The sequence below is a fragment of the Miniopterus natalensis genome, chromosome 5, assembly GCF_054644295.1.
Source record: "Miniopterus natalensis isolate mMinNat1 chromosome 5, mMinNat1.hap1, whole genome shotgun sequence".
NCBI classification, from domain to species: domain Eukaryota; kingdom Metazoa; phylum Chordata; class Mammalia; order Chiroptera; family Miniopteridae; genus Miniopterus; species Miniopterus natalensis.
In genome coordinates, this window is record NC_142085.1 from 68618172 (window position 1) to 68641575 (window position 23404).

General features: G+C 35.3%; 1 protein-coding gene across 2 annotated transcripts in view; it reads right to left on the minus strand.

The window, feature by feature from the left end:
* PTPRK (protein tyrosine phosphatase receptor type K) overlaps nt 1–23404 on the minus strand; it is a 434061-nt gene that overhangs the window by 72292 nt on the left and 338365 nt on the right. For both annotated transcript variants that reach the window (XM_087817607.1, XM_087817606.1), the window contains exons 8-13: nt 21913–22215; nt 15697–15806; nt 14504–14705; nt 11076–11181; nt 4892–5165; nt 1948–1984 (exon numbers count right to left, since the gene is read on the minus strand). In XM_087817607.1, the coding sequence (XP_087673733.1) occupies nt 1948–1984; nt 4892–5165; nt 11076–11181; nt 14504–14705; nt 15697–15806; nt 21913–22215 (1032 nt within the window). The remainder of the gene's footprint in view (nt 1–1947; nt 1985–4891; nt 5166–11075; nt 11182–14503; nt 14706–15696; nt 15807–21912; nt 22216–23404) is intronic.

The window sequence follows — 23404 nt, forward strand, 5'->3', positions numbered from 1 at the left end:
GTTTTCATACATATTTCCTTCATAACTACATAACACAAATTATATCCTATGAAGTAACTTAAAAAATGATTACAATTATGATGAGAAAATAGTAGTTAACTCATGTAATAGTCACAATATGGGGCATTATTAAAGTATTTTACATATATAAACTATTTTAATCCTCACAATAATAGTGAGGATTTAATACACTATTATTCATATTTTGGGAGTGAGGGGTTAAATGATTTGCAAATGCTAAAGAACAGTAAGGGGCAAAGACAGGATATGAACTCAGATAGTCTAGGGCCACAGTCTTCTTCTCTTACTCATTAAACCACCCTGTCAACCTGAGTCCCAGAGTATAGCAGGGATAAATTATTAAACAAAAAAGAAATGACCACAAATGGACTTTTTCTTACTACTTCTAAGTTTCTGGCAAATATTCTGTGCCACGTAGTAAATTTGATTTCCATAATCTTCCCTCTTCTGTGGTCTAGATCTCCTATGATAGTTTTCATCATAATTTGTATTGAGAGAGGGACAAAAAGGCAAACGGCTTGTATCAACACAATTAAATAACCATGTAAGAAAATTTTAAAATAATTTGTAGCTGTCTTTTCTCAGTTATAGAAATATAGCAGGATTATCAACAAATATTTTTGGAGGCTCGTGCAAGACCACTTCACATTTCTGGCTTTATTTTAAACCTGGAAAAGCATAAGTGATATACATCTAAATGCTCTCTGCCAATATCTTCTAAAAATTTCAACTCTTGATCCGTAAGCTGTTTTTAAAATAAAATAAATGCATCTGTAAATATTTTCTCTTTCCCTTCTTTGAGGATTGCTTTAAAAAAATATCGTGAGGAATCTTAGTATTTGGATTGAAAAGTGCATTTTTTTCTCTTCTGTGAAGCTTTTTTATTACTTCTCATGAGTCAAGAAGAAAACTCTTTATTACCTTTACGAACAAGAGTACAACACAAATGCTTAATTGAGCGGATAGATGATTCGATGGAGGAAAAATGATGAAAGGAATGATGCCAGCACACACAGAATATGGCCATTCATTTTTACCCCAAATGAATCAACTACTGCTCATGAATGTGGGTCTAATACTAATTCTGGCGGCGAACAGCCCAGAGCAGCAACTCTCGGCAGAGCCCCACGCCTGCGCGCAGACAGCTTTTTCTTGTTCCTCTTGTTAAAATACAGCAATCTCTCTCTCCCTCCCCTTGTTGGCACAATCACGTACGTCTTAAATGAAGGATTATAAGCATAGTGAATGCTGCAGATTTTCTCCCACTCTGGACTTGAATAGTCATTCAAAGATGAAAATGTTTTCTCCTAAACAAACTAGGCAACAGAGCTAAAATATGAAATGTGAGCAGGAATCGGCCGGGCCATCAGCCATCACAGATCTAATTTCTTGGCGTCGGTTGGGTTAAAAAAAAAATTAACTAAAAAAAAAAGTAAACGTTTTCAATGAAACTGCACCACTGATGAAGACATGGACCAGCCGCCACGCCTACGCTCCTCACATGCACTGCTTTGGTTGTTTTCACCTCGGACTGTGCCACAGGGAGTAACAGTGGTTTTTAAACAAGCACCTGGCTATTTGGAACTGATATTGCTGAGCTTTTCCCAATACATTGGCTGATCAGCAGCACAAGACCTTTTAGACGCTAAATGGCAGAAATAAGCCCTTCTAAGGGTTTCTAAATCCTTCCTACTCTCATAACAAGATTCCTCTAGCCAATTACTAGGGGATGAAAAGTAGCACCCGTCACGTGTTAAAGACGCCCAAGTGAGTAGAGGAGTCCGCTGGCAGTTTAACTGGGCCCCACCACAAATACTCTAATAGAATTGCCACATGCAATTAGCCCTAAAGCAGGGAACAAAGCTCTTTCATTTTAGAAACCAGGAGAATACAATTTGGGGAAAAAAAGAAAAGCAAACCTCTTACCTTTTGTAGCAATTCGTACACACTGGGTTTTAGTTTCCTGATGGAGTAAAAATGAAAGAAAATAGTCAGTGTATACACAAAGTTTCCAGTTTCATAAACTACAACTCTTATGAAGATCAACCTGGGGCTATAGGATAGGTTTATAAAGAATACAATTGCAGTAGTAAGGAAACCAGTTTTTGTATGTATTCTCAGGTAATTTTTTAAAAATCTAAAATAAGAACTTAAATTTTTTTTCAGTATTTTTCTAAAGATTTAGGTGTCTGTTTTCACCTTGTAATGAAACAGGCTATCTCGTGTGGGACAAGTATAATGACATTCTACTTGCATTTTGTACTTTTTGAACAATCAGAAAGACAAATGTATTTGCAAAGCTAATACAAATCAGACCCAAATGCAAACTTCATTTTCACCTCATAGCTGTAGACTCAGACCACAGTTGGGCATTACATACTCTCACTTGGAGCTAAAATGACAGTGGTTAGAAAAATCATCAAAAAATTACATCACGCCCTGGCCAGGTGGGCTCAGTTGGTTGGAGCGTTGTCCCATACACCAAAAGGTTGTGGGTTCGATTCCTGGTCAGGGCACATACTGGAGGCAACCAATGGATGTTTCTCTCTCTCTCTCCCTCTCCCTCCCTCCCTCTTTCCCCCTTTCTCTCCCTCCCTCCCCTTTCCTCTCTGTCTAAACATCAATTAAGAAAAAACATGTCCTCAGGTGAGGATTAAAAAAAATTACATCACAGTTGCAACATAATTTATCTGTTCTTTTTTTCTTTTTAATTTAGCTGTTAGGGGATAAATCTTTCTTGGTGTAGATTATTTTCCTCCTCTGGCTATACAGATGGGGTTGAGGAAGTAGTAGCTATAGGAAAGAACACAAATTATTTCAGATTCTGTTTTTTATCTTTTCTTTTACTTTTTTTTTTAATGTTGTGGGGTGGCCCTAGGAGGTGGAATGCACTTTTAGGCCTACAATCCTAGACTTAGTTCATTCAGCTTATATCTTTGAATATATGAGAGGTTGGAAAAGATGTTAAAGCCAGTGAACAAAACAGAGGCTATTTGTTTTAAAGATGCATTTATAACTCCTGTTCTATGTATTGATAAACCAAGAGTTTATAATTCTCTCTTAAGCATTTATTATTCTTAAATTAAGTAAAATAAAGCACTGAGGGGGAATCGTTAATTAAAAATGAAAGTACGCACTTCTATTCCTTAATTGTGACCTAAGGCCTTCATAGTAAACAGTAAGAGATTATTTCACTTTTCCATAAAGGCCCAAAGGGATTTTGATCTCCCAAAAGCAATTGTTAACTCTATCAGGATTACCAACCTCCGCTGGTAGGAGCCATGACCGTTTTAAAACTCTTTTTCAGGATAACTGTGAAATATATTGTTGCTACTCTGTACTTTGATTATACCACATGTAGATATAGTCACATTTAGAAGAGAAAATTCATAACAAAGCTTTTAAAGAAAAAATACCAGAGAAAATCCCTTATGAGTAACATGCATTCATTAATACTCCTCATACCACACACCAAATAAAAGCTAATTTGCAATCTCTCAGCCCTCTAAAGATGAGTACCCAGACACTGAAGTGTGCTTCCTACCACCATGTTACTTTATATCGAGAGCGAAATATTAACTTCTACCATCATCTCTTTTTTGAACAACCCAGTGCTACCAGTGGTAGGGAATGATGTGTAGGTGGGAAGTGGGCATCTGACTTGCCTCTAAAGACTCCCTCTTAAGAAGAAATATACTAGAAGACGAGAGCATTTTCAACACCATGAGCAGCCTGTGGCTTTGGGGTGTACTTTAAAAAATGTTGTGATATTTTTCTCTGCCACATTCTGCAAGCCAACCATATAGGGTAAGCAGAAAGATAAAGTTTTCATTCAAAAGCAACCAGTCAATACCCTAAGTTCTCATGGTCCCTGCAGAAATGTAAATGGATTGTTATGTCTTCCAATTAAACTATTCCAAGATATAATATGACTGTTGCAACCAGATATCACATACTTCACAGCACCTCTCAAGTACCCACCTCAGGGACTCAATTACCCAAACCCAGCAATTTCCTATAAAGCTACAAGTAAACAAAAATGTCACTCTGCTATTGGATTTCAAATTGTGGACACTTTCTATTCTCAATATTCTTTTTTCTATTTCTCTCTGAAAAAAAAAAATTAAATTAAGTTTTAGGAAAGAAAATCTTTCAGAGAACAGCATGAGGCATGAAAGGCCAGGTTATTTCTCCACATATGGAACCACTGGTAGTTTCACACTTCCTGTTGTGTTTTCCTTTTCAATATTCATTTGGGATCAGCGGCAGTGCTCAAAAACAACAGTGTCCAAAATGGGAAAGGGGGGCAACCAGGGAAACGGAAAACAAACTCCTCTAAGGGCCCAGCATCCAGCCATCTCCAGGCAGCCTCCTGTTTAGGTTCTGTCAGATATACCACAGGCGTCCTACTTGCAATGAGAGGATTGCTACTGGTTATTTACTATTTGGCTTGTACCCCCTGAAAAGTTTATAAGGGTTTATTAGCCTGCTGTGCAACACGCATTCTGTTTATCCCACAGTAAATTTAATCTTCTGAAGTGCGCCACTCCTGAGCAAAGACAGAACAATGCCCAGTATTTACTAGGGCTCGAGTCCCAGCGGCACAGCCACACTCCCACCTTTTCAGACCATTTTGCTCACAATTGCTCTTGTGGGCTCCCCTGAAGCACGTTCAAGTGGAAGCAGTTACTAGGAAACAGGAATCCACAGCAGGCCGCACATGGAGCCCCAGCTCAAAACTGTGCACACTGTTGTGAACAGAAACATTTCCCCCCTTTTTTTAAACTGACAAGTGCTGCTGAGTATTTATAAAATTCGACTGCAGCTTTTCCTCAGGGCAGTGAAGAAGAAAATCTTGGAGGAAGCTTACCTTCTCTACACTGCTCATTGCCTGGAAATAGATGTTGTATCCTTTGCGTGGAGCCAAGGGGGGGTTCCAGAAGCCCTGGTAGGTCCTATTGTCACCCACTGTGAACGGGGCGGGTTCAGGAAGGTTCCCTGGGGGCAGCTCGGCAGCAAAGTAGTAGGGTGCACCCCCGCTCATGGCGCTCTGGTAGGTGATAGGAACCTGGTAGCACTCCATGGCTCCCGCTTCCCGCTTGGTTCGGTGGGGGTGCAACTCCTCCACAACAATCTGATAAGCACTTTTTGGAAAAGAGAAAAGAAAGCACACATTTAGAGATTCTAGATACTAAGTTTTCTCAAAAGAAGAATGAAGTATTTTATAGTAGCAGGCAACATTTAAAAAGTCTTTAAAGTCAGTCTTAACACCCTGCTTTCCGTTGTCAGCTGTTTTGCAATAAAACAGAATTTCACATGGATTCTAACTCCCAATGTAATTACTAAGGAAGAACTGAAAAAATGTTAAAAAAATTAGCATAGAACTCTACACATATTTAACTGTTGAGAAATGAGCCACCCTACTAAGGAAGCTGACATTAACCAGAGACACATAATAAATTAAGTTATTTGTCTGATATTTTTGAATGTTTAAAGTTAACATTTTCCTTTGAAATGATGGTATGGAAGGCTCAGCTCCAAGGCCCAACAGAATGGCTGCCTGGGGCGGAGCTCAAAGCCCCAGTTCAGGTGTCAGGATGTTAGACAGAATGTGCTGACAGGCTTCTCCACCCTTGACCTTGCCCCAGAATCCGCTCTGGCTCACAGCTATGCCGATCTAAAGCACAAGCGACATGCTGCAACTCGGGCACAGATGGACAGAAATCTGCCTCACCACTGAAATAGACTGCCTCCCCCTTCTACAGTTGTTAATAATAAAATGTTACAAATTGTAGAAACAGATGGCATTTGGCCTATTAAATCTCAAACCGAAACCTTTCAATACCTTGCTTGAATGTCTTAAACTTTCCTATAATAGCTATTATTTTACAGAGGAAAGGAAAAAAATGCAACTTTAAAGTCAAGATCTGCCTGACCACTTATAATATTTTTTATCAATTTCTGAAACTGGTATATTAATAATATTCTTTCTTGATAGGACATTCTTTTGGCAAACATTTTTAGGAAATGTATACCCAAGAAAGCTGAAGTTATTAATATATTTATATATTATTAATACATTTAAAAGAATTATGTGTCAGAATTCCTGAACATTATTAGAAAATGCATTGCGCTCACAAACATAAATTGAATATAAATAAGCTGTGTGTAGAGCTGCATGTTTGACTCTGAGTCTCCAGGAAAATATGCTCAATCAATTCAGGGAAAATAGTTGCTATTAAGTGGATCTCCAGCAGAAATAGAATAGCTTCTTTAATCAACTTCCATAGCAAGGAAAAGGAAGAGAGGAGGAACACACACATACACGAAGAGATTGAATCTGCCTCTATGATGATTAAAAACTAAATTTTATATCAGTTTAGAATCTGCTATGAAATTCTAATTTAATATAAACTGTGTTATACCTACAAACAGAAGACCTTCAAATATTTAAAAAGTTTTATAAATTAAACATTTTCCCCTTTATTATTCAAGTTCCCATTTCATATTGAGATAGTGCTAAGAAATTGGTAGGTTGCTATCCGTCTTCTTTTCCTTAGAAATAGTATAAAAAACACACTAATGTCAGAAATTGAGATTTGGGCAAGTAACTAAGGCAGAAGTCTATGTTATTTGAAATTACGTGCACTGCGTCATTCTCTATATCTCTGTAAAGTTGGGTCTGTAAGCTCCTAGAAGTGCTATTAACAAGATAATGCTCTCTGAGGGGTCCATGGAGGAGCCACCTGTTAATTTTAAAATACAGGAAATACATAAGCATAGCCCTTTCAGAGAAAAAAGAAAAAATCATAGCTGACATATGCCATGCTAAACAAACCTAGGATTTTTTCTGTTCATTTTCATATTTGTAGGATATACATTTGCATATCCTGTGGATACAAACATATATGTAGATAAACTCACACATGCACACATTCAGTCTTAATGAATTCTACTAAATTGCCAAAGGTTGTATATTCCAAATTAAGAAATTTCACTCAAACCAGCTCCTCTCTCCAGATCTATGAAGAGCAAAGCAACTGTTGACACTGGAGGGGAGTGAAGGAAGAAAAATACAACCTGCTCTTTGGGAGAAACCAAACTTCGGATGGACCTGAACTAAAAGTTGTTAAATTCATGTTAAAAATAATTTCTTTCCCCTTCATTACTCAATTTGTCTGAGCAAGCTGTTCTCCAACCATATTCTTGTACTTTGTTTCAACTGTTGTTTTTCCCCTGCTACTTTCGTATTTATCAATACAAATTAATTAAAGGACAGAAAATACGGACTGAAAAATCACATTAGAAGTGATCTGACTGATTACATGAAATGAGCCTGTGCTTTCTCATCCTCATGGTTGTCTAATTACCTAATGGCACTTAATTCTAGCTAGATCTAAATATTATTTGAGCTTAGTACTCTAACAATTTAAAATATTCCAAAGTCACTTGAAGAGCTTATTTAACCATATTTCATATATTCACCATTCCGTCTAATTGCATTTTAAAAATATTTCTACAATTAAAATCAATATACTGGCATTATGAATGTTCACTCAATACTCAAAATATGATTTCCTTATATTAAAAAACTAAAACTGATTTCACTATACTATAATCTAATGTGATTAAACACTGGAATGTAGTCATTCTTAGTTTTGTGGGAGGCCAAATAATGACATCTCATTGTACAATTTCTCTTCAGTTTATGAGACTGTAAGAAAATATCAAATGGATTTGACATTAGCTCAAAAAGTGATTATATGGTATATTTGGTAGATAGTTTTCTTGATGTAAGGCTTAAAAATGTTGGAGCTGAACCCAAAATTACCTATAACAGCCTGCCATGGATTTTTCAACCACTAGTAACTAAACTCTGTGCATTTGACTATAGTTTCAGCTTGTACACCTTCTTAGTGATATCAAGTAACAAATTTTATATAATTTATACTTCCTCATTTAAAAAAAATCTAAAATGTCTCCTTAAAGCTTCAGGACAAATTCCCTAGATCTAGTGTTTTACTATTTCACTCATGAACAGACTTCCCTAGATCTCAGAGCCACCACCGCTTGTACTGCCCCACTGCCAACATTGTGATGACCTGGAGTAAAGGTTTACTTTTCATTCTGGCTGTAATCGTATTTCCTGCTCTCCATCTCTGAATAACAAAGCTCAAAGTCCTGGCATTAACTTTAACAAGGTCTATTTTTAACCACATTTTATCTCCCTTGTAGTATGCTATTTGGGGGCACAAACTACATTGTCTTATGTGGATTTATATTCCAAGTATCCAGCTCAGCTCCTGGCATATACTGAATGTTATTGAATAAATGAATTTATAGAAACCACTGACGGACAAACTACCCAACAAGGATTTCACAGGTGCTGTGACAGGGGCTCTTGGAATGGGAGTTTGTTTGACATTAGGAAGATCAGAGCAGAAGGAATTAGATATTTCACTGGAGTTGGGACAAACGGATGGTGAAATGTAGTTTGGCACAGGCTAGTTATACTGGAAAGTGAGGAAAGATAGAGCCGAGTGTTTAAAGCCTATGACAGCCAACAAAGCTAACAGACAGATGCTCTCAGGAGATTCAGCGAGGTGACAGACACGTATGGCTTTACTGGGGGGGGGAGACGGGCCACAGACAGACTGGAAATGGCAACAAGCATTAGCACAGAAGAGATTCTGATAGGCTGACATAAATAAAGAAGAAACTGGGTGGAAAGTAAGAGTTTCAAGAACCTGAAGGTAGCAATGAGGATCCAATCAAAGATCTGTACTGAGAAATTTGATTATATCAAGTTGGGTCCTCATTTTCCAAGAAATTAGAGCACTGGACAAGTTAAACTTCCAGATAAGGCTCCGCTTACTAGTAGCAATGCTGGAAGTAGGAATGTGGTCAGAGGAAAGAAGACAGGACTACCCGACTGGAGGATTCCAAAAGCAAAGGAGGCAGGGCTCATCTGAGGCCACCGAACTGCCTGACTAGACCAGTCTGGTTCTGTCACCTGGCCACCACCTATGGGTGACCCCAGCCACCTGGACAGATCAAAAAAACTAAAAACAGGAAATGATGGGATGAAATTATCAGTTGGAAGATAGATTTCTCCCCCCTGGTAGTAACACTATTTTAAAATACTTTGTATTTGTTTATATATCATTTAATAATTTCTTCTCTTGGTATTAAATTTATTTGAGTCCTAATCTTACAAGTGGAAAAGTAGGTGCTCTCAGACTCTGGGCTCAATTTCAGAAAAGGCTAAATGTAATCCCAATAAATACAAAGAGGGGCTTGTCTATGTCAGAAAAAGAGAATATATGGTTTTCAAGAATTATTTTTGCATAACCATAAATTAAGACTATGTGGATTTTTGTTAATTAAAAATTTTGTGTTAAGTAAATAAGTAGAAGACAGACATTTGATTTTAAAATGTGTTAGTGATAACATGTTCATTAATTCAACAAGTTTTCGGAATAGGAGCTATGAGCAAAGGATTTACAAGGCTGCAGGCAGCTCTGACTGTCCATGACAAATGTGGTAGACACAGGCTGTGTTTTGTTGTGATCACTTTATTTTTGATTTACGATGCCTAGCACAGTGCCTGACACATAATACACGGTCAGTCAATGTTTATATAATAAATTGATTAAATGAATAAAGAGTCAGTGTACGTTATATAGAAAAATAATACACTATGTTTCTAACTTACATTAAGTAAAGCTGAATTCACTCAAATATTTAATTCTTACAAGACAAATGCAAGACCTGGCAGCTCACTTAAGAAGTAGTAGCCAAAACGAACACCTACAAAATAAATTTTATCACAGGTAGGAACATGTGAATGATCCTGATTACCTGTCAATAGAAAAAGATACTGAATGCAAGCACTTTCTCTTTCTCCTTTGGATCAGCAATCAGACTCACTCACAGATCACTGATTCATGAATAGCACTGCAGACTTTGCATTTTCAAGTAGCCAGTATTTCCCGCGTGTTTATATTACGAGAGTATTCAGTCATCTCTCTTTTCCTCTGGGATGGAGTTCCCATGCATTTTAGCCAGACAGACTCAAGAGAGTTATCTTTCTGAACGTAGGTTGCTTTATCAATATATTTTTTATTAAAAATATTTCTTCCTTTCTAGTGACACTGGGTTATCTGAATGGTTAGTATGTGCTTATAAGGTCAAGTGTATCCATTTCACACATAAAATAAGAATTTTATTTTTAATGAACATGTAAACAACTTGAGATAACTCAATTATGAAATATCTGCACTGATTTCTGTGACTTGCTTTATTTCTCAATAGAGACATGAAAACAAAAGTATCCACAAAAATCTGCAAATCTGTAATAGAAACTTGCAGTAGTTTTAAATATCTGTCTAAAATGGTTGGAATAATTTGACTCGATCCCTGAAAACATGGCTCATAATTTTATGCAGAATGAGGGTAATATGGGATATTTTAATATTGGAAAGATAAAGGAAATATAAAATGAATTTTAATATTTACTATGGAATTCCAGATAAGCAACAATTTAGGAATTAAAAGGTCACATAGGCTACATTTTAATCAGTATTCTACTTTATTTTCTCAAAGCTTCCTATTTTTCAATCATTCATGTGGAATTATTCATAATGGATTTGATGCATTGGATAGGAGGTAGTTTCTCATTCTATTTCTGACAAATACCTTCAAAGTTCATATACCATAGACATCAACAGAGGAAGTAAAATGAAATGGGACTAGAGAAAAAAAATAAAAGAGCAATGCTCATAAATCAAACAGCACAGAGAGTGAATGACCGAGTTCATGAATACCTCAAAGTTCCCTTATAATCTTCTCCTAACTACAAGTCTATCTTCAGGCTTTGTCCAAATGAAAAACAAACAAAGACAAAACAAAAGAGAAATAAAACCTTCTGATAGTAATTTCAAATGCTTGGCTCATAGAAATGATCCACTCATTTTACTGGCTGCTAAGCAACTATGAGAAAACATCCCTCCCACTGGTTGTTTTTTCCTTTAACTATTGTTTTCCCCTCTTACCTGATAGGTGCACCTTTGGCCTGGGCTGGTCTCAACAGTACAGTTATTGTGGTGGCGGTTTCATTGAGAGAGGCATCAACTCCTTCATAGTCCGGCAAGGTTGGAGCTGATGAGTGATTAATGACAAAGAAGTTTCAATCAATTAATAGTAATATATCATACATAGTTCAGGTTGCATAAATGATCCTGACAGAGGAACAAAATCAATTGAATACTTAATTATTTAAAGTGTACCTTATTTTGTAGAATAACATTTGCCAGTGAATGTTAACCCTGGGAACCTAGGGCAGCAGAAGGTATAAAGCCAAGAGTTTTTGAAATTTAAATAATAATTTGGCGACTTGTGAAACTGCTTTAGGTTTCAGTTTCTCGAGAGTTTAAAATCAGCAATGATGGGATGGGATGAAGGTGGTCACAGTGGACACTCTGGGGAGTCCTGGTTATGGAGCTGCATGTGGAGATGTGAAGATAGGAATGGCAGGAGCTGCCTGGAGAGGAGGTGCCCTTCAGGAGCTAATGGTTGCAGAATGACCCCATATTAGTACCTGGGCCACTTTTACCACTGTGGTTATAATAGAAACATATCAAGGAAGTGTGATAAATGGGAATGGGAACATTAGTTTTTATTTACCATGAACGAATACATCACTTGCTAGATTCTTGAAAAGAAGAAACGTATATTTTCACAATATTAGATAACATTGGGGGAGAGGGGAACTTCCTTCTCAAACTGGTTGAAAAAGTAGCCTCGAGTGGCTTTTAATTATTTCCAGGTGGAAAGATGTTTAAGGGAGTATATAATCTGTGAAATGTGCTCATGATCAGAATTATAGAACAAATGGCATCTAATAAATTTTTGAAGTATTTCATTCATTCACTGTATGTTTACTGAATATATACAATGAGCTATAAATATAAAGAAAAGTGAAGTATGGATCTCTTACATTATAGAATTAAAAGGACGGAATCACAGTTTATCAAAAATGAGAGTCATTTACAGCAAAATATTAGGTGACCAAAAGAGGAAGAGAGTTAATTTGCTAAAGCAGTGGTTCCCAAACTAGTGAGATTAGAAGCACCTAGAAGGCTTCTTAAAACACAAATCGCTGCCCCTCTCTCCTAGGGTTTCTGATTCAGTCGCACTGGGGAGGGGCCTGAAAAAGTGCCTGTCCAGAGATTTTCCACATGAGCTGATGGGGTCTGCCTGGAGACCACACCTGGAGAGCCACTGCGATAAACTAGTGCTGGGAGTTAGGAAGGCAAGACAGGGAAGACTTCAGGGTTTGGGTGATTCTTAAGCTGAATGTTAAAAGAGTAAAAACTCATCAGGAAGAGAGAGCACAGAATAAAATTCCAGAGAGAGAAAACAGTTTGTTTGAGAAAAAAGTATGTTTAAAAATACCTACCACGAAATGACAGGGTTTGTTCTAACAAGTCTAAGCAGTTTGTTATACCTGGAACTTTTCGTTCATAGGTAGGAGTGGAGAATGGAAGGAGCTATACGGCGAAGAGCCACAAATGTCAACCCTGCACGGATGCTTGGGCTTTATCCCATCAAATACAATGTATTAGATTTTGAGAGAGAAAAAAAGCTTAAGAAAAAATACATGTTGTATAAAGATCAATATAAAAATACATTGGAGAAAAATGTAAGTCTTAAGGCAAGGATACTGCTTAGAAAGATATTTCAATGATCTGCTTAAAATATGGTCCACACAGAAAGAAAGGAATAGTGACATTAAAAAGAGGCAAATTATCTGAGAGTCATTTAGGAAGTAGAATCAATGGATGATATATATACAATATGTATATGTGTATTATATATATGTGTGTATATATATATAATGTAATGTATGTTACACACACACACACACACACACACACACACACACAAGTCAAGTCTCCAAGCATCATTCTTTCAATAACTTGATTTCATGTTTATTTAAACTACTTTTAAAACACTGAGGAGGAGAACCAATGGACCCAATGGATAAATAACAATAAATTTTTAACAGTTCAAGTGATGCTGAGATCCACAACCATAAACGTTATCAGTCTGAGCTTGGTTATTATGTGTTCCCAAGATAGAGTGATTACACCAAGTTTTTAAAGCTTGAATTGAGAGACCATGTACATAGGTTGTTTCAAGTGAAAGTGAAGTTAAATAATTCAAAGCAAATGCTAAATGGATGCTTGGTCTTCAATTATATATTTTCTATTCAATAAAATATGTGACAGAACCATAAAAATTGCGGCTCTCAATAATGCCCATTAGTTCAATGCTATCAGTTTTACAAGTTTATATAAATTTTGTAGGTGTCTCTGTTGAAGGATCTTATTCATTTTTAATATTACTGCTAATTCGAGAGGGGAGGAAACATGTCTCACTATATCATGATTCCATAAAGCCATATTTTCTAGTAAAGTGACAACAAATACTTTAAAGGAATCATTACTCATACTGGAATAGCGAACTTTTCATGATATAGATTTTTAATGTTTTGTATTATTTTCAAATAAAATTTTGGACTTAAAAAAGCTTAGAGTATGTAGGTAAATTATGTGTTATACCACTAATGTATGCTGTTAGAATTATAATGAAAATAAACATAAACAAAAAGAACGTAGAAATTCAAAATTAGTATTTTAATATATTTCAATTTTAATATATTAAGTGGTTGATACTGTTCAATTTTAACTCTAGTTACATGTATAATATATAGTTATTTTACTAATCATAAAAATAATATAAAATATTACATAAGCTGGAATAGATTTGGGGCATTTTACAATGCTAATTCCTGGCAAAAAATTTAATAAGGTTTAATTGATGACTTGACTGAAGAAGTCACATCTGTAAACAATCTAGTCAAATGTAAACTATGAAATTGTGAGCATACATAATGAAAATTTAATTGTATTTGTTTATCAACCTAACACATTGCCATTGTGAAATCTAGATAAATTTATGTGATATTCCTAAGAGAAAGAAAAGTGCGTATTTGTTTAAAATTATAAGAATGTCAGTAAAAATAGAGCTGAGAGACAAGGTACTAAAAGAGTAAAGCAAGGATCATCTACCATTCTTTGATAAAATCCATTTATAGTAAAGATCTGATACCATAATAATTACCAAATCTTCAAAATTGTTATAGACCTATTAGCATATATAATGAACTTTGAAAGATTTCTAATAGAGATATAATGTAATTTATAAAAAGACCACTGTCGATTAAATTTGAATATTTCAGATGTATTTGGGTTTGGACATATGACCAAGAATAATCTATATTCAAATAATTATTTAAAGTGCCTTCAATCATGAATAACTACATTAAAGATTTAATAAGTGAGACAAACTATACTCAACGTATATGCGATTCTCTATGACATACTATTACAAACCAATTCTTTACTCATTCACATACCCGAGATATTGGTCGTCACATTGATGGCTGTGGCCGGCCCAAAGCCTTTGACAGTGCTGGCTCTTATTAAAAACTGGTATGTGGTTCCCGGATGGAGGTGCATAAAGACATGGTGTGTGCTGTTCCAGAGATTTGATACAGTCTGAGGAGGTCCAGCCACTGGAACTGCAGGATCGAAAGATCTTATGCTGCTGTAGCTAACCTGTTTTAAGAAATATATTTCCTATTACATATCCAATATAAGTCATAATAAATTTTAAATAAGCCCTTTTAGATAAGATAGTATTCAAGGACATTTGTGGAGTGAATCACATTTTATTTCCACTTCTTTCTTTCTCATTTTAATACGGTTATATTCTGTATCTATTGTCTACATGATTGGACCAATATATATCCATTTTCTTTTAGCAAAAATAAACTAATGTACTTAAGTATGAATATATATTCTTATGGTTATATATTTTAATGTATATGAAATACAGAATATATTCAATGAATGTTTTAATTAACTTAATCTATACTTCGTCCAAGTTACACAAATTTTATGTAAATAGCGTTCAAGTATGCTAATATAGTCACAAATTATAAGACTGCAATAGTGATTCCCATCCCTATGACGCACTCTGTCACCACTAGAAATTTAAGCACTTTATGCTTTAACCAACACTGACTATGTAGGAACAGACCTACACATTTATACAATTAAAACAATCCTTTATTTTCTCTTTTAAAAAATATTATATTTAAAAATAAGATAATTTATATTCAAAGTTTAAATATAGTCAGGTTTATAATGTATCTTGTGGGGTTGTTTTCGGTATTAAACCCTTATTATGAAACAACTGACATTCAATAGCCTTCCATAAATCACAGTATAAAGTGAATTTCTTAATTTTATAAAAATTCATTCTTTACAATTACTATTAATTCTGCTTGAAAAACCCAATCCCCCTTTTTTAAAACAACCACACAAAAAAATACATTTACTTTAAGAATTTGAAAATTCTAGGTGCCATATATTTGTTTTGATACTAAATTTTGGGATCCAGGAATGTCAAATTAAAACAGAGGAGAAATAATAATGATTTTAATCTCTTAATTCTCACTTATTTTCCCCCTTACTTCCCTCTAACCCTTTCCTTTTACTCTCCCTTTAATCCACATTTCAATTAACTTCCTTGTTCTCCCAATACCTCATATTGAGTGATGATTCCATTTGGATCCAAAGGCTCTTTCCAGTTCAAGAAAATCTTATTTTCAAAGGATGTTCCTTGAAGAGAATTGACTGGTACAGGACCAGGCACTACAAATACATAATTCTGGTTATAAGAATTCTTACATCAGAAACACAAAATTATGTAAGCTAGACAACCAAGTTAAAAATACATAAAATGAATAAAAATGTGTCCTTAAAAATAAAATAATCTATGTGACCAGTTTTCTGACTTTAATATGGAAATTTAATGGAAGTCTGTAAGCTTCTAACACAGAAAATGTACAACTGCAAAGTTATTTTTATTCAAAAGAATATTCTATCACCTTAGCTGAATAAATTGTGTAGTCTAGTTTACTCTGTTGTATGTCTCTAATAACATGAAAATCTCACTTGTAATTTGTTTCATGAACAGAGTCGTATTTCCCTGAAAGATATTTTGAAGATTATAAACCCTGAAAGAGTCTCTATAAACAAATTTCATAACATAATGAAACATAATAATGAATATTCCTTAGACTGGAAAGTGAAATCATATAGTACTGAGTTGAAATGCTCCACCAGTCAGAAGCATTCGGCTCTTTAACAGATAAGGAAACAGAAGCTCAGAAAAGTGACCTCACTTGTCTGTGTGTGAAGTCAGCAAACTCATGGCTCTAATTCAGGTCCACAGGACTCTGAACTCTGTGTTGCCAAACTCAAAGGCTGATATCAAAGTTCCTGGACTAGAAAGGCGAGCCCAGGGAACGGGAAATGGCATAAAATGGGATTGTGCAGGGGACCCTGTCAGTTGGCTACTCATTACCCCTCCTGCATTCTGAAAAGAACCTCAATTCTGCTCAACTCTCTCACAGAATCCATGTGACTCAGGAAGCTTACCATTTCTAACTCTGAGCATAGATTCTGATTAGTCAAAACAATCAATGGAAACATTTTCCTGGTGACTCTAACTGATCACAAAATGGGCATATAATCTAAATTGGCTCCACCAGATTAAATTTGTATTCCATATTTAAGGATGACATCCCTCCCTCACTCTCTCCCTTCTCTCCTCCCATCTCTCTGTCTTCTCTCTCTCCCCCTTTCTCCTAAGGCATGAAACCAAGGGCACAGCTTTCCCAATTTCTATTGGCAGCTATCTTGTGACCAGAAGAACTAGTACAAAGCTGAAACATGGTATGGATTGCGTATCACAGATATGGAGACGACCTGACCTCCTCTGATATTTCTGAGCCACTGAGTCACTCAACTCTAAAGCTTACCCCAGTCAGGGAATTATATAAAGTAATAAATGTTCTATTTTTTTTTTTAAAGAAATGCCCACCAATAGTCAATATGACTTTTATAGCTATACTTATTTCTATTATTTAAAAACACACACACTGATTTATATTTTTAAAAAATTATTAAGATGAATAGGTTCAAATATCATTACTTCAATCTTTTAAATGAAATTCACTATTTCAAAGGTAAGAATCAAACTGTTTCATAATATCATACTTATTTAGAGCTCAACAATCCACATAACAAGTTTTGAAGTATCCCCAGGTATGAAAAGATTAGAGGAACCTTTATTCCAGTCCTTATTTGTAAATGTCATATAACTAGCAATACCCAATGACAGCAATGAATGACGTGTCAGCTTCTATTAACAAAATATAAGACACAAGATACTTTTGTTATTGTATATATTTTTCTGTGTAATTTATTTAAATATATAGTGAATAAATATATTCACATATTCAGTTTCTTGTTCTGCTAATGTTTAAAACTATATCCTTTCCATCCTACTTTGCTTAAAAATGTGTTTTCTTTTGAAAATATTGACCTAATATCGGGCAAATTTGGTGTTTAATTAATATTTTTCCTTAATATAACATTTCAGTGAATTTCATACATGACATTATCTAGAAATGCAGTTTCAGAGTATAAAGCAACTTTGTGAGGATTGATATAAATTAAAAATGACTGGATCAAAGGAAATGCATTGCATTGTAGCTAGCATCATCAAGAAATTCTGAATGATATGTCAAAAGAGTAAGATTTATTTCAATGTACAAAGAGATGATGAATGACCTCTGGGACGGCCAACATAATTTGGCACATTAATAATAAATTCATAAAGGAAAGAAACCCACAGTAAACAGAAAAGATGCCACCATTAAACTTCAGATGGTCCGTTCAAGCGTCTGTCAGCTGAGGGCCCAGCAGAAGTTAACCAAAGGCATGCACCTGCCCTCCTCTCCCCTCTCCCCGTCCTCCCCGTCCACAGTATTGGCACAGGCTGTCAGACTGTGTGATCAATCAAGGCCCCTCTTTGCAATTTGTGTCATCGAGTGAGGCTGCCATGGGTCTTAGTTTGTTTTCCAGGGGAGTACCTGTTTCTGTTCTACTCAAATGACATAAGCTTACAATTGTGATCAAGAAAAAAGTATGCCTTCACCTTTCGATACCTCATATATAGAAGGTGGTTGTTGGGGGAGGGAGAAGAAAACCCCCCAATTAATGAGTAAATTTTTATATGATGGTATATAATTAGTACCTTCGTTCGCCAAACACAATTTGGACCATAAATACCTATAAAACGGCATGGATGTATTTTAAATTGTTCACAAATAGTGGTAGTTTCAAATGTTTGCATAATTCTGCATTGAGAGGGGGCAGAACTGGAGAACAGTCTCCCTAGGACGCGTGTATCTCCCTGCTCTTCTTACGCATGTTCTCCTTTGTCACCTGGATTTACTTCAAGCACCTAAGGTCATATTTGAAGGAGGGAAAAGTCTGCGGGAAGGCTGTGGCTAGGAGGGTGCTCCACTGCTGACCGCACGGTGGCACAAGGGCAGTGGGTGAACTACAAACCACACGCGTCACCAGATGGGGCAGCGGGGTAGAGGCACAAATTATATTCCATAACTTTCTGCAAGCGAAGGAAGACACTGTCTTTCCATATGCCTATGCCTCTATGCCCCTATAATTTGTATAAATACAACATAAATTTACTAAGACCGTCATCACGGCAGTCTTCACACTGCGGTGAATGTCATTTCACATTTCCACATCAACAACTTTAAAGGAGACGGAATGCTGACTTTTATTTCCCTGCTTGTGATTTACTTGAGAGCTGTTTTAGCTAATTTTTTGCATATAAGAAAGTCCTTTAAAATATAACTCTCAAAGTGGAAAAAAAAGAACGTGGAAGGGGCAAGATTATATTAAAGAAGCATTATAACCTTTAAAATATAATAAATGTACACTTAAAATAGCTTTGTATTAGCAAAAAACTGTCCCCAAACCAGGCTTTTCTGCTGACCTAACTTCTTAATATTGATTTTTATCAATGCTGGAACAAAAAAAAGGAAAACAAAATCTCATACAAAAAAATTCTACCCATGCATTAAAAAATGTATGCAATAAATTAAATATAAATTCTACCTTAGGGTTCTGGTGGGAAATCATTCTAGCTTTGCTGTCATGATTTACGCATGTCCCCAGAATTCTTTTCATGAAATTATATTCTTTTATAAGATGGCTGATAATTTATTCTTTTTCTATGTATATAGGGCAGCAATAATTTAGTACGGCTGACTTAATTAGATCATCATAATCCATCGATCTTCACAACAACAGATTACAATTTAGATATTCTGTTCCCCCCTCAGGAACACTGAGACACATCAAGCATTCTACGTGGGAACTGTAGCTCACATGGGCAGATTTGAAAATTGAGTTTCTTGCAAATATGTCACAGAAAGTTTGTACTTCGATCATTTAGTCTTACACATAAAGCAAAAGGAAAAAACAACCTCCCAGTAAAAGGAATTAGTTCCTGCCCATACTTTGAAATATTATGATGCAACTCATTATCCTTAAATACAATTTAAAAATGCTTCAAAGCAGAGGTTAAAATAAAATTAGGATAGGCCTTAGCTGGGTTGCTGAGATGGTTAAAGAATTGTCCGGATAAGCCAAAGTTGTGGGTTCGATCCCAGGTCAGGGCACATACAAGAATCAACCAATGAATGCATAAATAATAAGTGGAACAACATATCTATGTTTTTCTCTTTCTCTCAAAAAATAAAATAAATAAAAAATAAAATTAGCATAGAACATGTTATTGAAATTAGAATAAATAATATCATTTAAAAAAATAATACACGGTCATGAGTATGACCAATTCAGTACATTTAAATTTCACAATTCACTTCTTGAGTATTAATCTAGGTATACGTATACTCCAAAATACAATACATTTAAAAATTTACTACAATATAAAAAGATTACATAAGCCTGACTGCATTATTTGGTTTGTGGGAAAGGCAAGCTAAAAAACCATTCCAAAGGTTACCACCACAATGAGTTATACCGTTAGAGAGTGAACGGCAAAGGAGCACAAAACTCATGTAATGTGGTCTCAAATCACCAGTTAAGAAATCTTTTTTTTCTTTTTTAATTTTGAGTGCAGGCAATAAAACATGTGAGTACATTCTTGTCACTAAAAACATGGGTACATGGGTAAATGTCTAGTGTAATACAGATTTTTTAATATTTATTCCACTTTATGAAATTAAATAGAGGTTTTTTTCAAGGCTTTTAAATCTATGCTTAGATTTCCCATTTCCCACCTATGAAGCTACTATGCTAGCCGTTTTTTCTTGTAAAAGCATGTGTTGAGGTCTGTTGTGCGTGTGTGTGTGTGTGTGTGTATAAGGCGGGGGTGATATGAATGTTTGTGTGTTTCTGTATTATAGCAGGGTTTGTTGTTTAAAATATTGCAAATGCTTCATTCCGGTGCAAATTCAAACATGATAGCTAAGGTAATCATGTGTGATTACTTCAAACATGGCAAAAGTTCATTTATCATTAATTCTTAGTTTTATTCTTTGATGTTTTAGGAATATGAGAATAACCCCATGCATGATTTTAGGACAATATTAATTATTTCCTTCAAAGTCTGAGCTAAGTGATATTAAAGAGCTCTTACTTCCCTTTATTACAACAAAAACAACAGGACAAACCAGGGTCACTTCGGCTTTTCTAGAAACTTCTAGAAACTATGATATCAATATGCATATTTTATGGCAACCTCATGCTTGGTAGGCATCAAAATCTAAGCCTCAAGTTTGGAACTTGAGGGAAATTGGCAACACTAGGTTATGAATCCTGCTCTCCGAAACTCAAATAAAAATGTAGCCCTGACAAGCTATTCAAGGAGAATTTTAGCAAGGGATGGAACCTTAGCTATCACTGAATTTAAACGTTTCAACTAGAGATGAGAAATGGAGAACCAGAGGGGTGAAAGGATTTGCTAAAGTTACAGTTTTGAGAGCCAGAAAGGAAAACCCATGATTCCTGACTCTCAGTTTAGCTTAGCCACAATTCACTACATAGCACCTTTCCCCCTACATACTTTTATCCATAAAAGAAAATTGTGAAAATGAAATCTTACGTTAATATGTTATTGTTATTACTATATTATCATTTGTATACTTTTTTCTATTGGATACATCTTTGTTGAATAAGAAAATGTACTCATATTCACAATGACATGCTATAGTGCTACAGCAGATATGTGTGCATACCATAATTTCATTATAAATGTTTGTTCCTATTATTTAATAAATCAGAAGAAATACGTAGAAATTGGGCAAAATATAGTTCAATTACTTGGGTGGTAATAAGATAGACAAAAGGTGATAGTTTGTAAATATCTGATTAGTGTTTTATTTAGCCTTAAAGGTATGGACTTTGGCCTTCTTGTATATTCAGGCTTACATAACGCCATGTAAAAATGATGGGAATAGGTAAATTGTGCTGTTTTCAAATGTTAAGGAAAATGAAAGCTACTGCTACTGGTTTATAAAATGCAAAAGACTTAATTTTTAACTAAGAGCATTTCACCATTAGGTGATCGATATATTGCCATTAATAGTGAAAACTGATTTTGAATATTTGGTAATTTATACTTTAAGTGTAGTTGCTACTTGTCTAACATTGGATGAAAACAGAAAACAGGAGAGGTACATTTCATCTGAAGACTATTAAGCTTTTTTGTTAAAGGCAAACTCTTTCAAAAGTTAACCTTATTTAGCAGATTTCAGAATCCAATTCAATTTTGGGTATTCTAAGAAAAAGTGTAAGCATTTACATAATTTTTGTTATATAACCCCATCTTTAAAAAAATAAAATCTGAGCATACCATCTTCATCAGTTTGAATAATGGTCTCTTCACTCTCCTTCCTGCCTTCTGGGTTGGTTAGGATCATCTTGAGGCTGACATTTGTATAAGGTGGCAGATGGTTCACAACATGCTGAGGGGCTTTGGGGTCCATGTCCAAACAGTCTGCCTTGCTCTCGTTGTGCCCACGGAAGTAGTGGTAGCAGATAGTGACATTAAAAGTGTGGCAACGAGTAATGTTGTAACCCAGGGATTCCCAGTCCACAGCAATGCGCCTTGCCTGGATCTCAGCAATCTTTAAAGTCTTTGGGGTTCGCATGGGTTCTGAAAAATAAGTCAAAGACAAAGACAGGCGTCAACTTCACAGTGAATAATCTTGAAAAAATAAAACACTAATCATGACATGTGTAAAACAGGAAAATTTGGAACTCAACTTTTCTTCTCATTTTCTTTATTTACTCATGATTTTATCTTTGAAGGTTTTGGTGAAAGGCTAATATTTACCAACAAGAAAATAAGTGAAATGTAAAATATCAACAATCCATAGTACTCAGGAACACGGTGCAAAAGAAAAACCTGAAAATGTAGCCACGATGCCTTTATAGTTGCTTCTGTCGTTACTGCCCAATTCCCCATCTTTTCTATTGTCATTATTGAGCAAGTGAATTAGCTAATATATCATAATGGATAAGAGTCAACATGTTCTGCTCTATGATTTGTCATGTCACCAAGCTATGCTGTATACTAATTAGTCTAATTGTAACACTAAACTACCACTTAACAAAAAATGACGCAGATATTAATTAACATTTATTACCTCAGTAATGATGTTGTTCATCAAGGCAGAAAAATATCGGAGAAAAATTGCAAGAACACATGTGGCTATTCACAGTGTCATCTACCCTTTTTGATCTCTATCTTTTTCTAGGAAACACTCAGGTCTGACAATCCATTCACTGTCACCCAAACCAACCTGGGAGGTGAATATTCATTCATCTGGAAAATGCTGGCGGAACTAAATACTCCAAAGACTGGAGTCCATCCATCACTGCTTCCCAAGTGTATTTTTCCTCATGCAAGACTAACTTTAATCGCCCAACTTAATCAAAATAATTACTCTATGAAAGTCATGGCCATGGCAAAGTCTACACAGTAAACAAACCAATATACACCACACTTTAATACACTGATTTGAAAAGAAGAGTAAAGTCAAGGCCAAGCTCAAGGCCTTTGGGGGCCTCCCTTAACTCACCACAGACAGTCACTGCTAAATGAAAATTGGTAGGGGAAAAAGAAGAAATAAGTAATATGAAAAAAGCCCAATTTGGTGTTTTTATAAATTTTGATTATTGAGATTAAAATCTCAGTTATATAAAAATAATCAGCATGGTAAGTCCAAATTGAAATTCCAGTTCAATGTATTTAATGTATGATCTGAAATACACTGTAGTGGCCATTTAATTAAAAATTTCAAATCTACAAAATTACATATATTTATACATGCAAATTAACC